Source organism: Pleurodeles waltl, chromosome 9 (genome assembly GCF_031143425.1).
Source record: "Pleurodeles waltl isolate 20211129_DDA chromosome 9, aPleWal1.hap1.20221129, whole genome shotgun sequence".
In the NCBI taxonomy this organism is placed as follows: domain Eukaryota; kingdom Metazoa; phylum Chordata; class Amphibia; order Caudata; family Salamandridae; genus Pleurodeles; species Pleurodeles waltl.
This window is the reverse complement of record NC_090448.1, coordinates 259832629-259845367: the sequence shown is the minus strand read 5'-3', so window position 1 is coordinate 259845367 and position 12739 is coordinate 259832629. Positions and strand designations below refer to the sequence as shown.

The following is a 12739-nucleotide window of genomic DNA, read 5'->3' as shown; positions in this document are numbered from 1 at the left end:
CAGTCATTATGTCCCATTAACAGGGGGTGATAAAAACAGCCAAAGTTACCTACAATAAGACCATAACACAGGCAAAAAAAAGTTGGGAAGATAAGACCTGGCAGAACTTGCTTGACTCAATTAAGCATAATGTGACATTTTGGAAGTTACTGTACTATAGACACAGAGGGGTCAAGAGTGCTATTTGTACCCATATTCAACCTGAAAGCTGGGTGGATAATTTTACCAAACTTTATGCTTCACCTAGCAATCTCCGAATTTTTGACCCCCCTCCCAAGCAGATGGTTGAAACGTGTCATCTCCCTGATGATCAAGGAAGGGACATTCCTAACCTTTCTGACCCAATTGTTTTTATGATGGGAGAAACTACTGCTGCAATTAATTCTCTAAAATCCGCAAAAGCCCCAGGCCCAGATAAGATACTGGGGGATCTTTATAAATCTGAACCAGTAATATGGTCTTGGTACATAAATACGATTTCAAATACTATAGCAGCTTGGGGCCCAATACCCAGTACTTGGAAAGGGGCCAAAATAATCCCTATCAATAAAAAGGGTGACGTAAGTTCCCCTTCTAATTATAGACCTATAAGTCTTATTGACAACCTCTAGAAATTAATTGCTAAGCAGCTTCTGGACAAGTTATCTGATTGGGTTGAAGATAACCAGGTATTATCTCCACTTCAGGTGGGCTTCCGCCCGAAAACTAGCACGGTGGATCAGGTATTTAGGCTGATGCTCTTATGCTGGAAATATATAGTCCTTGCCAAGAAAAATCTGTATGAAGTCTTTGTGGACCTTCGGTCTGCTTCTGATACGGTCCCTGGATAGAAGTTATGGGATGTCTTGCATAGTATGGGCACACCTACCAATATAATTCATTTACTACAACGGCTACATGAGAATACATATGTCCAGTTGCAATGAGGTAATCAGGGAGAACTAACAGATCATATACCCATTTTGCGGGGGGAGTTCACCAAGGATGTGTCCTAGCACCATCACTATTCACTTTATTTATAAAAGAGCTGGTGCGAGCTATGTCTCTCTGCCAAAACGATGCCCTGTCCCTGAATGGACAGAAAATTCCTATTCTACTTTTCGCAGACAACTCCTTCCTCATCTCTAAGACCCCAATGGGCCTCCAGATTCTTATCGACAAGTTCAAATCTTTTTGTGTAGATTATGGATTGGAACTAAATGCTAGCAAAACCAAATTAATTGTGTTTAGTTCAGGACCAGCTAGGAGTTGCACAATTATTTTAGATGGGGCCCCCTTGAGTAAGGTCAGTTCAATAGACTATTTGGAAGTTAGGATCTCGAACAATTTACATTGGGAGGCTCAGATTGGTAAAACTGTGACACTTCTCCAACACAGGTCAGGCTCTATCTTGCGCTTTTATAAAAGTACTGCCATGAAAGCCGTCTCTCCGGCTATTAAGATCTACTTGGCAAAAGCGCAGGGTGCTGCTGCCTATGGTGCTGAGGTGTGGGGATCTTGAAACACTAACAAGTTGTCTGTGGGTGAAAACTGCTTTGCTAGGACAATACTTGTATGCCCACATAGTACACCCCTGATCCCGACTTTCCTGGAACTTGGGTTCAATATAATTTCTGATCTGATAGCTCTGAGACCCCTACTCTTCTGGGTAAAGATCTGGATTACTCCAGAGCTTGCAACCTACAGGGATTCCCTCCTTAACATTCTAAAAAAAAACAGCGCAGTCTCTATTCCATGGCTTAGGCATGTGTCAAAATGGTCTCACATTCTGGGTCTTGAGAGTTATTGGGAGAACCCACAGAACTTAGGAAAGGATCAGAAACAACTTTTGAAATCTGTCTACTGGTCCTATGTAAGAAATAATCACCTTCTTTGTATATCACATGGTCCATTGACTAATCAATTTCTTGATTTCAAGTGGTATCCCCAGTTTGAATCTTATTTAGATCTTATTCCTGATTCACTGGGCAAGAGTATGTATACCCGTTTTTGTTTTGGATGTCTACCATTATTGTCTTTAACCGGCAGCTGGAGATTTTCATCAACTTCGGACTGATGTCCTGGCTGTAATGATGCCTCAGAGTCTGTTGAACATTTTATGTTTTTTTGTCCAGTGTATGTCCTTCCCTGACGTAAGTGGATTCTCCTAGTTTGTCGGAAATTGGGCATAAGATAATATGGTATTGCTTTAAGGACCCTGAAAAGTGACACTTCGACTCCTATGATCTTTGCATTTAGCAAGTTCCTTGTGGCTGCATGGCATATACGCACCCGTCTTTTAAATATGTAGACATTTGTAAATATGTATCGTAGGATATGAAATGAAAGGGTTTATTTTATTGTAAATGTTTACCTATGATTTTATTTTTTTCTTCTTAAGATTTTAAACTTTTGGATTAATGTGTTTTTATTGATTTGATAGTTATTTATGACAGAATAAAGCTTGTGTGATACCACCCAATCAATGCATCAGAGAAGATTGACTGACCAATTTTCAGACACCAAGTTAACTACGATGTTCGAAACATTCCTTGATGAAATTGACCCCTCTCTACTAAGTCGCTTTACATAAGATTCAAGCTACAGACCTTGAAGCTAGCAAATGTCACCACAAATGGAGGTACTTTTATGCCTCTTGTGCAGAGAGACAGATACAAATGAGGACCACCTCTTGTTTTTCTGTCCTGTGTACACTAGGGCCCTTCTTGTTGTTTTGTGCCCTGCATACACAAGACAACACAGGCAATGGATTGTGCAGCTCTGACGATTCAACTAATAACTATCCTGACACAAGAGAAGGTATGTGCCACAGTAGTCACTGAGAGGTAAGCCAAACTTTGCCATGCAGTCTGTTTTTTAAATTTAATCAGCTGCTTGTACTCTTTCCTTAGCAACTGAAAGTGTTGTTTGACCATTACAGAATTCTTTCTGGAATATAGAGCCAGTGCCAAGGCCATTTTTAATTTAAGGCATTTGTCATCAAACCATATGAGGCTCATATTAGTGTTGAAGTCTAGCTAGCCATGCATGGTTGATCTTCTAAATAGATCAAGCTTAGCTGTGGTTTCCAAAAAGGATGCCGGCCTAAAAGGGGCCACTGGTTTAATTTGATCAAGCGGTGATAAAAGATTATCACACTTTTGATCTCAACAGTTATTGAAGGCATGATTTATCAGATTATTTGAAGGGTCAACCACCTGGCCATGAGAAATGTTTCCAAGTTGGCATCATAATGAGATTTCTTGACCAGTAGGTTCTGCTGAGTTTTGGCCACTGCTCCATCCACAGGTTTAAAGTTACTACTAGAAGGCCATGATCACTGACATATTCAAGTTGCCGGTAGGTAGGTCAAATTAGGACCTAGTTTCCATAGGAAAAGTATTTTTATATTTGCGAATGAATTTGGCGCTGATTGACAAATCCTCATGAAATTTTGAAAACCTCTTTGCCACTGCCGTCGGCTGCTGTCTTGAAAGTTTCAAGGTGATCTGTCAAGCAGTGACCAGGAAAAAGGTTTGAGTCCCTTGGACTGCAGCTCTAACTGCTAGGCGGAATTACACCAAATTTGACAGAAAGCTAGTTCTTTGTCCAAAAAGTGTGCTTTCTGTGATTTGGTGTAAATCTATTCCGTATTTTTCTAAATATTAAATGAAAAAGAAATGTGTATAACTCTGTGCTGAAATCTGATTGGCTTCAACCAGGAAGTGTTGGCAGCCATTTTGGGACTCAGCCGAGACACAAAAATGTAATTATTTAATTAAAGAAAAAGAAATGAGGAGGGAATACCCTAACCCCCTAGCCCTGGTGCTGTGGTCCCACATGACTCCACCAGGGCAAAAAAGCAGTTTTTGACATTTTTGAAACAAACTTTTGGTGGATCCAAATCTGCAGCAAAAAGTGAAAAAATTAAAACGGACACGTTATCCCACACTTGTTTATAGATGAGCCCCTGGGTGGGCCAGGTCCTGGTGCTAATTTAAATATGAATTTTGAGGAGGGGGGCTCATGCGACAATCCCCCCTCATGGCCGATATCGGGTCCCACAACCACCACCTCCCTGGGGCCAGGCCAATAAATTAAATAGTAGTGGAGGGGTGCCTCACGGACCCCCTCCAGGGACTGCTACCTCCTGAGGCCACCCCAATTTAACAGTGAGGGTGAGGCGACCATGGGGTCCCTTCCTTGGCTAGTCTAGAACTAATGACAAATGCTGGGAGTACCCCTACACTCCAACTGTTTTAGCACACATCATTGAACCCCCCAAAGGATGCTTGTTTTATCAAATTCACAAACAGCACAGAGACACAGGTCGTGTGTATATGCATTTATTAAATACTTCTGAATGCCACCTGTGTGAATACAATCTCCCAAACAATCCAAGTAACTCATTTACAAAAATCTCAAGGTGTGTGATTTCTGTCACACTCTCTTGTATAACGAGGGATGGGGAGTGTGTGACCACTCTGAATCCAACACTAGAGCCTATTTTGTGTCAGCTAATGAACTGCTTAATTGTAACACTCTGAAAGAGATGTACAGTTTAATCTACACTGGCTAATACTCACATGCTTCCCTGCAATTGCTCCCTTACTCCCATATCTAGAAGTATTTGGGGTGGTGACTTGAAAGACTGCTCTACACAATTATGACAGGTCATGCACACTACCTGTGAAGGCACATGATTGTTATCAATCCAAAGGTGGCATGATGTAAGTGCACATACTTGTGAAAAGCATGTGACGCGTGTTAAAGGATACTATTATCTGGACCTGAGAGAATGGCATCTGCTCAATATCATTTTAGCACCACTCCCTCAATGAAGATCAAAGATGCTAAAGTTTAGCGATCTCGAGTCTGTAGACTATACAGAACAATTGTAGGCTGAAGATGCAGCCTGCGCAAGCAGAATGAATGGACAGTCTGGCTTAAGGTATCTATGAAGTGGTACCTGGAACCAGAAAGCATCTCAGAAAAAAAGATAAGCTCATAGGGTGTGGCTGGGGAGGGAGGATGGAAGAATAACATAGAGAAGGAGTGGCTATTGTTAGGATGGAATGTAGGGAAGGAAGGGGCGAAGTGTTGTGGGATGACAAGTAGATTAAATACTGTATAACCTAGAGTAACCCTGTATTCTGTGTGTTGTAAAACGCTCTGATGCCTTTGGGCCATGTCCACACTATATCAAATTAGAAAAATAAAATAAATAAAACAATGAGGGGATGTGGAGGATGGGAGTGATGGGTGCGAAAGATGGAGAGCAGACCTGGCAAGGTCTATCCAAGGTTTATCTTGGAGTTTCAGGCATTTAATGCAGCCCGTCTATCTCCGAGGTGGGTACTGTTTGAAATTTGTACCTAATTTAACTGTAGAAAGAGAAAACCATAAACCTCCCCTCTAGCATGAAACATTCTGTAGCCTTACACTTGTAAAGTATTGACTATGCTCGGATGAGGGAAACAGAAAAACAGAGATATGTAAGGGATGTATGTTGCTTGCTCTATGAAAGGGCAACATATTTCCGTAGAAAAAGTAACTAAAATGTGCCCCCATGGGAATTCTTTGGAAATATCAGCAAGTTATGCTGTGTTCTGCTGTTCATGTTAGGTAAATGATATAGTCATAGCACAGTTATTAGATGTTTACTATGTGTGTAGTGTATTTGTTGATCTAGCTAATTCCATGTACTAAGTCTTACCATTTAGAAAGCACAGAACATAAAACAATGTAGTTGTGACTGCTTCACAGCAGCAATTAGTTACTACTAAAGTCATTGCTACTTATTTAAACAACTTTAGAAAACTCAGTCTCAGCTAGCTCTGCTGGTGTGCAATCTCGTGCCATGAAGGATGCAAATAGATCTACGCAGCATGGAGTTATCACACTGAGCTATCATGCCATCTGACCAGCAAACTCAGAGTTCAGCAGTGAGTACATTCACTCCAAACATAATTCTAAAGATTAAACCTGTGATCTCCAGATTGCACACAGATCAACCCACTGAGCTATCTTGCCAGTAGATACAGTGACATGGCACTTACAACATGTAAGGTAGCTGAGCGATTACATTTTTTACTTCAGTAAGATTGTTATGGACAACTTGGCTTTTCATCCCTACAGTTGGGCAACAGTAACATGTTATATGCAGTGCTATGACACTGCATGACTTTGACAGAAAGGATTAACTTAAAAACACATACTAGTATGAATTTGTATGCATGCTGCTTCGTATGTAAGTATTTTTAAAATGAGCGTGCAAGAGAGCTGCCACTATTTCAAATGGGTAAGACCATTTGCAAGGCCGGGGCAAGAGGAAGTGGAAGAAAATGAAGAGATTTCAAATTCCAATGGAAGGCCGATATAGTAAAGAGGGGATAGAGAAAGCCGAAAGCGTGCATCACAAAATAAATTGTAGTCACTAACCAATACATATGGCACTGACTGACAGTCTTTTGGCTTTGTCAATACTGGTTTTGCTTTTACATCCACAAAACCACTCACTCACCCAGTCACAGACTCATACAGAAACTCAGACACCCACTTACACACCCATACAGTCACTCACGCACCCACTCTCAAAGGTTACAGGTTACAGTTAGTAAATAAAATTCTTTTGAATACAAAACTTCAAAATTCACAAAAAAAACTAAGGTTACAGGGACATTATGGTTAGGAAATAACAATAAAATCATAGAAATTCACTGACAAAATTAACATTACAGGGACGTTATTGTTAGGAAATGGAAGTAAAAAAAACCTTAAGAATTCACTGAAATTAGAGTGAATACCAGAGGTTTCATGGAGATTATAGTTAGGCTCATATTTCACATGCACAAAATCATAGGAATTCAGCAGTTATAGTTACCTAAGCTAACTATAACTTACAAACCCGGAATGCACTGCTTATGACCTTACATATGATATCACTCATGATCACTCTGATTGATCCTTTTTATCTTCTACCATACAGGTTGTATATGTGACGGCAACGTTCCCATATGTAATGCTGCTGATACTATTGGTTCGTGGAGTAACATTACCTGGAGCTGCAGATGGAATCAGATTCTACCTGTATCCAGACCTTTCACGCCTGGCTGACCCTCAGGTAGGACAAAGCAGATAGCTTCATAATTTTGAAAAACTGAAAGGATCTCACATTTTTCTTTTTTAGTGATATTTGAAGCAACAATAAATATGTTAATAATGTTACCAGATTATTAATAGTTGTTTGCAAACAAATTATGTTCAAGTTAGTAAAATGTGTTATTTATTATTTAGTTTTGCAGAAGATTTATTTTTTCTAAGTTGAAATCAGTAAATGACTGTAATTTGAATTAATTATTGGTGCAATATCATTTTTTTGCATGAAACATAGTTGTTGGATTGCAATGCTACATCCAAAAAGCAAGTGTTTTGAAACCCAGTGTCACAACTGCAATTAGATTGGGAAATCTTTCCATCATGCTGGTGATTTAATTGTATTGTAATTGTAATACTCTTTAATTTATGATCCAGTAGTAAGATTACATATATGAATGACATTGATAGGTGACTGGTGAAAGTATAGAGTATCTTTATAGTCTCAAAAGATTGGAAATGAATGAGACCAACAATAAAATAAAATAATTATGTGTCTCAATAAGGAAACATTTGTTTTCACAATAAAAAGTATGCATTAGGAGTTGTGGATTTGACACAACAAACACATCTAGGTTGTGACTATAATTGTCACTGTCTGAATCCATAAACTGGGTTAAAGTTGCAGGTCAGGTTACCTGTGGTATTTAGGGGTCCAACAGGTTGTCCACTTATTTAATTTCCAATGAATGGAGAGATTCCCTCCCTAGAATCAAGAAACATCCTGAGGAAGGCTGAACATAATATTCCATACCATATCTGGATGATTACATCATCTGTGTTGCACATAGGGTTAACCATTCCACTAAGGATGTAGCACCCATTTACACACCTCAGATGAGGCAACACATGGCAAGGGATGGAACTGAGCAAGAGGTTTCAAACCCTGTGTTATAAAAATATTGACGATCGTTGAAAAGGAAGATGTCTTTATTCCAAGATCTCCTCACTCGCCATCTGCCACCTTAACAGCCCAGTCAACTCAACATTCTAAGGTAAGCACCCGGTTGATCCATTCGTCTCAACATTCTAAGGAGACACCGGGAGTGTACCATTGATTGAGTGTTAATGCCTAAGAACTAAAGACTAGTTTTGTTAACTGTTATCAAACATTATAACTCATATAAATTATTTGAAAGGCCTATATACAAAGGAGATGTTTGACAATAGCATCATATCTCTAAATAAAATAGAATTGCCTTTACATTTATTCTACGCTTATAACATATCTCCCCTCCTTAATGTGGAAATACAAAGTTCTTGTGCCATGATGGGCTTCTTTTGGTCCGGGTACTCCTGTTCCTGTTCTGTACATTTACTGGACCAGGGTCATTTCCTTCCACATTTGAGTTCCAACCCAGCTTAGCCACTGGTTCTTGGTGGTCTACAATATGGTCCATGCTCCAGATTCTACCATCCTCCAATTTAAAACATTTTTTGTAAACTTCTCTAATTCTAAGTGGTTTGGAAAACTTGCTGCAAGTATTGTGCTTGGGAACGGGGAGCTTGACCTTGACCCATTGCCTTACCTGCCATAATCTGTCCATAGTACTATTTTTATCATTATACCATCTTCTGTATTTTTCCTGATTTTGTCAAACACATTCAGCAATCACCTCCCTCTGCTCACACACTTGCTCCCCTCCCTTCAACCAATTAGGATTTAGCTTAGTTCCGGGATGCCTTCCCTTGAGGGACTGTGTGAGAAAACAGGGCTGATTGCAGAGGCCCCATAACTTTTTGCCCCCATTTTCCCCTTTTTGCTGGTGTTTTCCTGACTTTGATGGTGCCCTGGGTACTGCTAACCAGTCCCAGGGCCTGTGCTCTGTGTAAAATGGATATGCAAATTAGGCTAATTATAATTGGCTAAGTTAACCTACCTATAAGTCCCTAGTATATGGTAGGGCATGTAGGTTTAGGGACCACAGCATAGGTGATGCACACCTAGGTGCACTGCTGAGGTGCCCAGTGTCATTTTAAAAGCACGCCTGCCTTGCTGGCTGATTTGAAATTAAAGTTATATGCAAATTCGACTTTGGAATTAAAGGTACTTCCAAAGTCTTAAACTACCTTATTTTTACATATAAGTCACCCCTAAGGTGTGCCCTATGTGCCCCTAGGGCTGGGTGCCATGTAACTATAAGCAGGGACTTTATAAAAATAGATTTGTAAGCCCTGGTGAGGTAAAAACAGCCAAATTCGTTTTTCCCTCATTGAAGTAAATGGCCTTCATAGGCTAGAATGGGCAGACTTTATTTAAAATTTTAAAGTCTCCTTAAAAGTTACATACCAAGAATTTGGTATCAAATTAATTGTTGTAATAAATCCCACAACTTCCAGTTGTTGGATTTAATATAACTTGTTCAGGTAAAAAGTTTAGACTTTACCTAAAAAGTTGCCAATTTCAGCTCTGCATTGTTTTTGCTGCTGTGCTCTGATTGGCCAGCCTGCAGCAGCTTCTGCCAGGCTGCCTTGATGAGGTGTGAAGTGGCCAGGCTTCACACAAAGCAATGTGCTTGGGGGAGAGAATCTCCCCTCAGCAGATGATGAGTCAGGAAGGGGGAGGGCTGCCAAACTGGTCTTCAAAGGCAGAGAAGGACATTTGCAGCACCCAGCAACACCCCCACATCCTGCAACCCCAGACAATTAGGTGCCCCCTTGATTAGATTAGGAGAGGGCAGGAGAGGGGTGTGTTTATGATTTTTAGCCACACCAGTGGGTGGGCTCAGCCAGATGTAACCTCCAAAAATCAGATTCATCCATGTTGGATTTTTAGATACTGTTGCCTTCTGGGATGGATTTTTGCCACACTTCCCAGGAAGTGGTCATCACAGGGGGACGACCCTGTCCCTGATTGGAGAACCAGGGCCCCCCTGCTTTTCACCCAGGAGCAAGGATAAAACTGGCAGACCTGCACCCACGCCTCAGATCCCCTCCAGAATTCAACAAGAAAGGAACTAAAGAAGAAGAAGGACTGCCCTGCTGGACCCCTGGCCTGCACCTGGACCCTGCACTCAGAAGGACTGCACCAGCTGCACACTTGGGCTTCACCACAAGAAGGACTTTGCCTGGCTTCAACTGGTTCAAGGAGGGACTCCCTGTTTGCTACAGGTGAAAAATTGCTAAACCAGTGTCCCCTGCACCAACTCCTGAAGAAAGCGACCAGCTGACCACTGTCCAGTGGCCAAAAAGGAGTTTGCGCCAGGTGCATTCTGGGAGTTGAAGTCCGCACCCCCCAAGGACCATCACAGAACTTCTGGACCCTTGGGGTGAGCTGTGGACCCCAAAAGAACCTTGAAAGAACATCTGGGTGAAGCCCCAGAAGTTTGGAAAAGATTTGAGAATTTTTGGAAAAAAGCTCCAGAGAGGGACAGACCCGCCGCGGAAATTCTAGCCGGCTTGCCTCAACCGCGACCCGGCCTGACTTCGTGGTTCGTCCCGGTAAAGAAAAACATCCTAAAAAGAGACTAAGTCCGAACGTAAAAAGTTGACCGGGACCTCCCAGCCATCGTATCCGAGAAGGGCTCCATGGACGTCGGATCAAGATCCAGGTTTACCCCGGTCGAAGGATTTTCATCTCGAAAAAACGACTAAGTCCGAAGGTAAAAGTCTCCACCGAGGAAACCCACATCGCGTATCCGGACAAGGGCTCCAGGAGGTCGGATTCAACTGGCAGGTTCGTCCCGGTGAAGAAAAACTTCAAAATAAAGACTAAGTCAGAAGGTAACTTTTTAACCGAGGCCTCCCGCGACCTGTAGCCGAGCAGGGCTCCATCGCGGTCGGCCTGAAAGTTTGACTTTGCCCCGGTCGAGGTGCAACCAGATGACCCGATTGGCGCTTTTTGTTTCTAAGCGCTAGAAAAGTAATAATTCTTTAAAAATTAATATCTCCGGTTCCCCTGAACCGATTTTAATCGTTTTTGTGTCATTTTAAAGATAAAAATATAAACTATTTTTATAAATTGGTTTTGGATTTTTAAACTGTTTCCTGTGTTTTATTTAATTACTGTTTTGTGATATTTGAATGCTTTACACTTTGTCTCCTAAGTTAAGCCTTGACGCTCGTTGCCAAGCTACCAAGGGTTGAGCTGGGATTAATTTACTGACACCTAACTGTACCTATGTGGAGGTTAGTGGCTTGTTGCTAGGTGTAGGTACCTACCTGCCCTACCAATAACCCATTTTCCAACAGACTGGAATGGCGACACCCCCGTAAGTATATTAGGAGTGGTATGGTATTACCATAACATTTGTTTTAGTGCTGATTCCCCCGACACTCCAGAAACCAATGCCATTTGAAGGCACTCCTTAATCGTTCTGTTCACTCTCTCAACCAGACCGTTCTCACAGGGATTATATAGAGCAGTTCTGAAATGACAAACACCCCACGTCTTGAGGAACTCCTTCATGGCATCAGAAGTGAATTATACACCATTGTCAGTCACAAGCATACTGGGAACCCCTTCTCTCATGAATGCTTCTGATAAAAAGTTAACTGCTTCCAGGGTTGTTATCTGGGTCACGGTTTTGATCATTGTACAATGCGAATGGTAATCTACCAATGCAAAGATATAAAGCCCCCTGCCACCCAAATTGTTTACAGGTCCTAATATGTCTAGTCTTAGTTTATCCCAAGGTTTCACAGGGACACTCATAGGTGACAACGGCGTCCTACGTGTCAGATTTGTTTTATCTCTCATGGAGCATGTGACACAATCTCTCACCACGCATTCCACCAACTGATCCATTGTGGGAAACCAATATGTGGCTCTCAACTTGTTTTTCGTGAGACTACGTCCTAAATGTCCTTCATGCGCTAGCCCCACCAATTTATCTCACAATCTGCTAGGAAGTACAACTCTCTCTCCTCTCATTACCAGCTCATTAGAAATGTGAAGTTCCGATCTGATATCCAAGTACCCCGTTAAATCTTCTTCTACATCCTTTAGTTTATTTGGCCACCCTTTGATGATTTTCTCCTTGAGCAATTGTAATACCTGGTCATTCCTGGTCTCTTCCACCCATTCCTCTTTCGTGAGACCTGCTAGTTATACTAGTAATACCGGTTCTAGTGCCTGCATCCCTGACTCACAATCCTGCACTTTCTTCTCTATTGGACCACTCCTTGGAGATCTGTACAGATAATCGCCTATAGTGTTCTTTCTACCTGGGATGTACTCCACATCAAAATTTGAACCCTCAAGGCCCATCATCCACTTAGCTATGCGTGGAGTGGCACGTTCTCTAACTTTGGTAGTAAATATGTTGATGAGAGGTTTGTGATCTGTCCTGATCGTAAAAGGTAAACCCCACAAAAAGAATTTAAAATGGGTTATGGCCCAAAAACATGCTAGGGTTTCTCTTTCAATAGTGGAATATTTTTGTTCTGCCCCACACAATGATCTAGATGCAAATGCTACAATTCTTTCTTGTGCGTTAACACACTGAGACAGCGTCGCCCCCATACCTTGGCCACTGGCATCCGTTGTTACCCACGTTTTTTTTTTTTAGTCAAAGTTTACTAAATGTGGGGACTGAACAATAGCTTCCTTCACCTTGCTGAATGCCAATTGGCATTCTGTATTCCATTCAAATGGAACATCCTT

General features: G+C 41.4%; 1 protein-coding gene across 1 annotated transcript in view; it reads left to right on the top strand.

The window, feature by feature from the left end:
• Positions 1 to 12739, top strand: part of SLC6A11 (solute carrier family 6 member 11) — a 968432-nt gene that overhangs the window by 554058 nt on the left and 401635 nt on the right. Inside the window, exon 7 of the mRNA XM_069206667.1 lies at positions 6968 to 7102. Within this exon, the coding sequence (XP_069062768.1) occupies positions 6968 to 7102 (135 nt within the window). The remainder of the gene's footprint in view (positions 1 to 6967; positions 7103 to 12739) is intronic.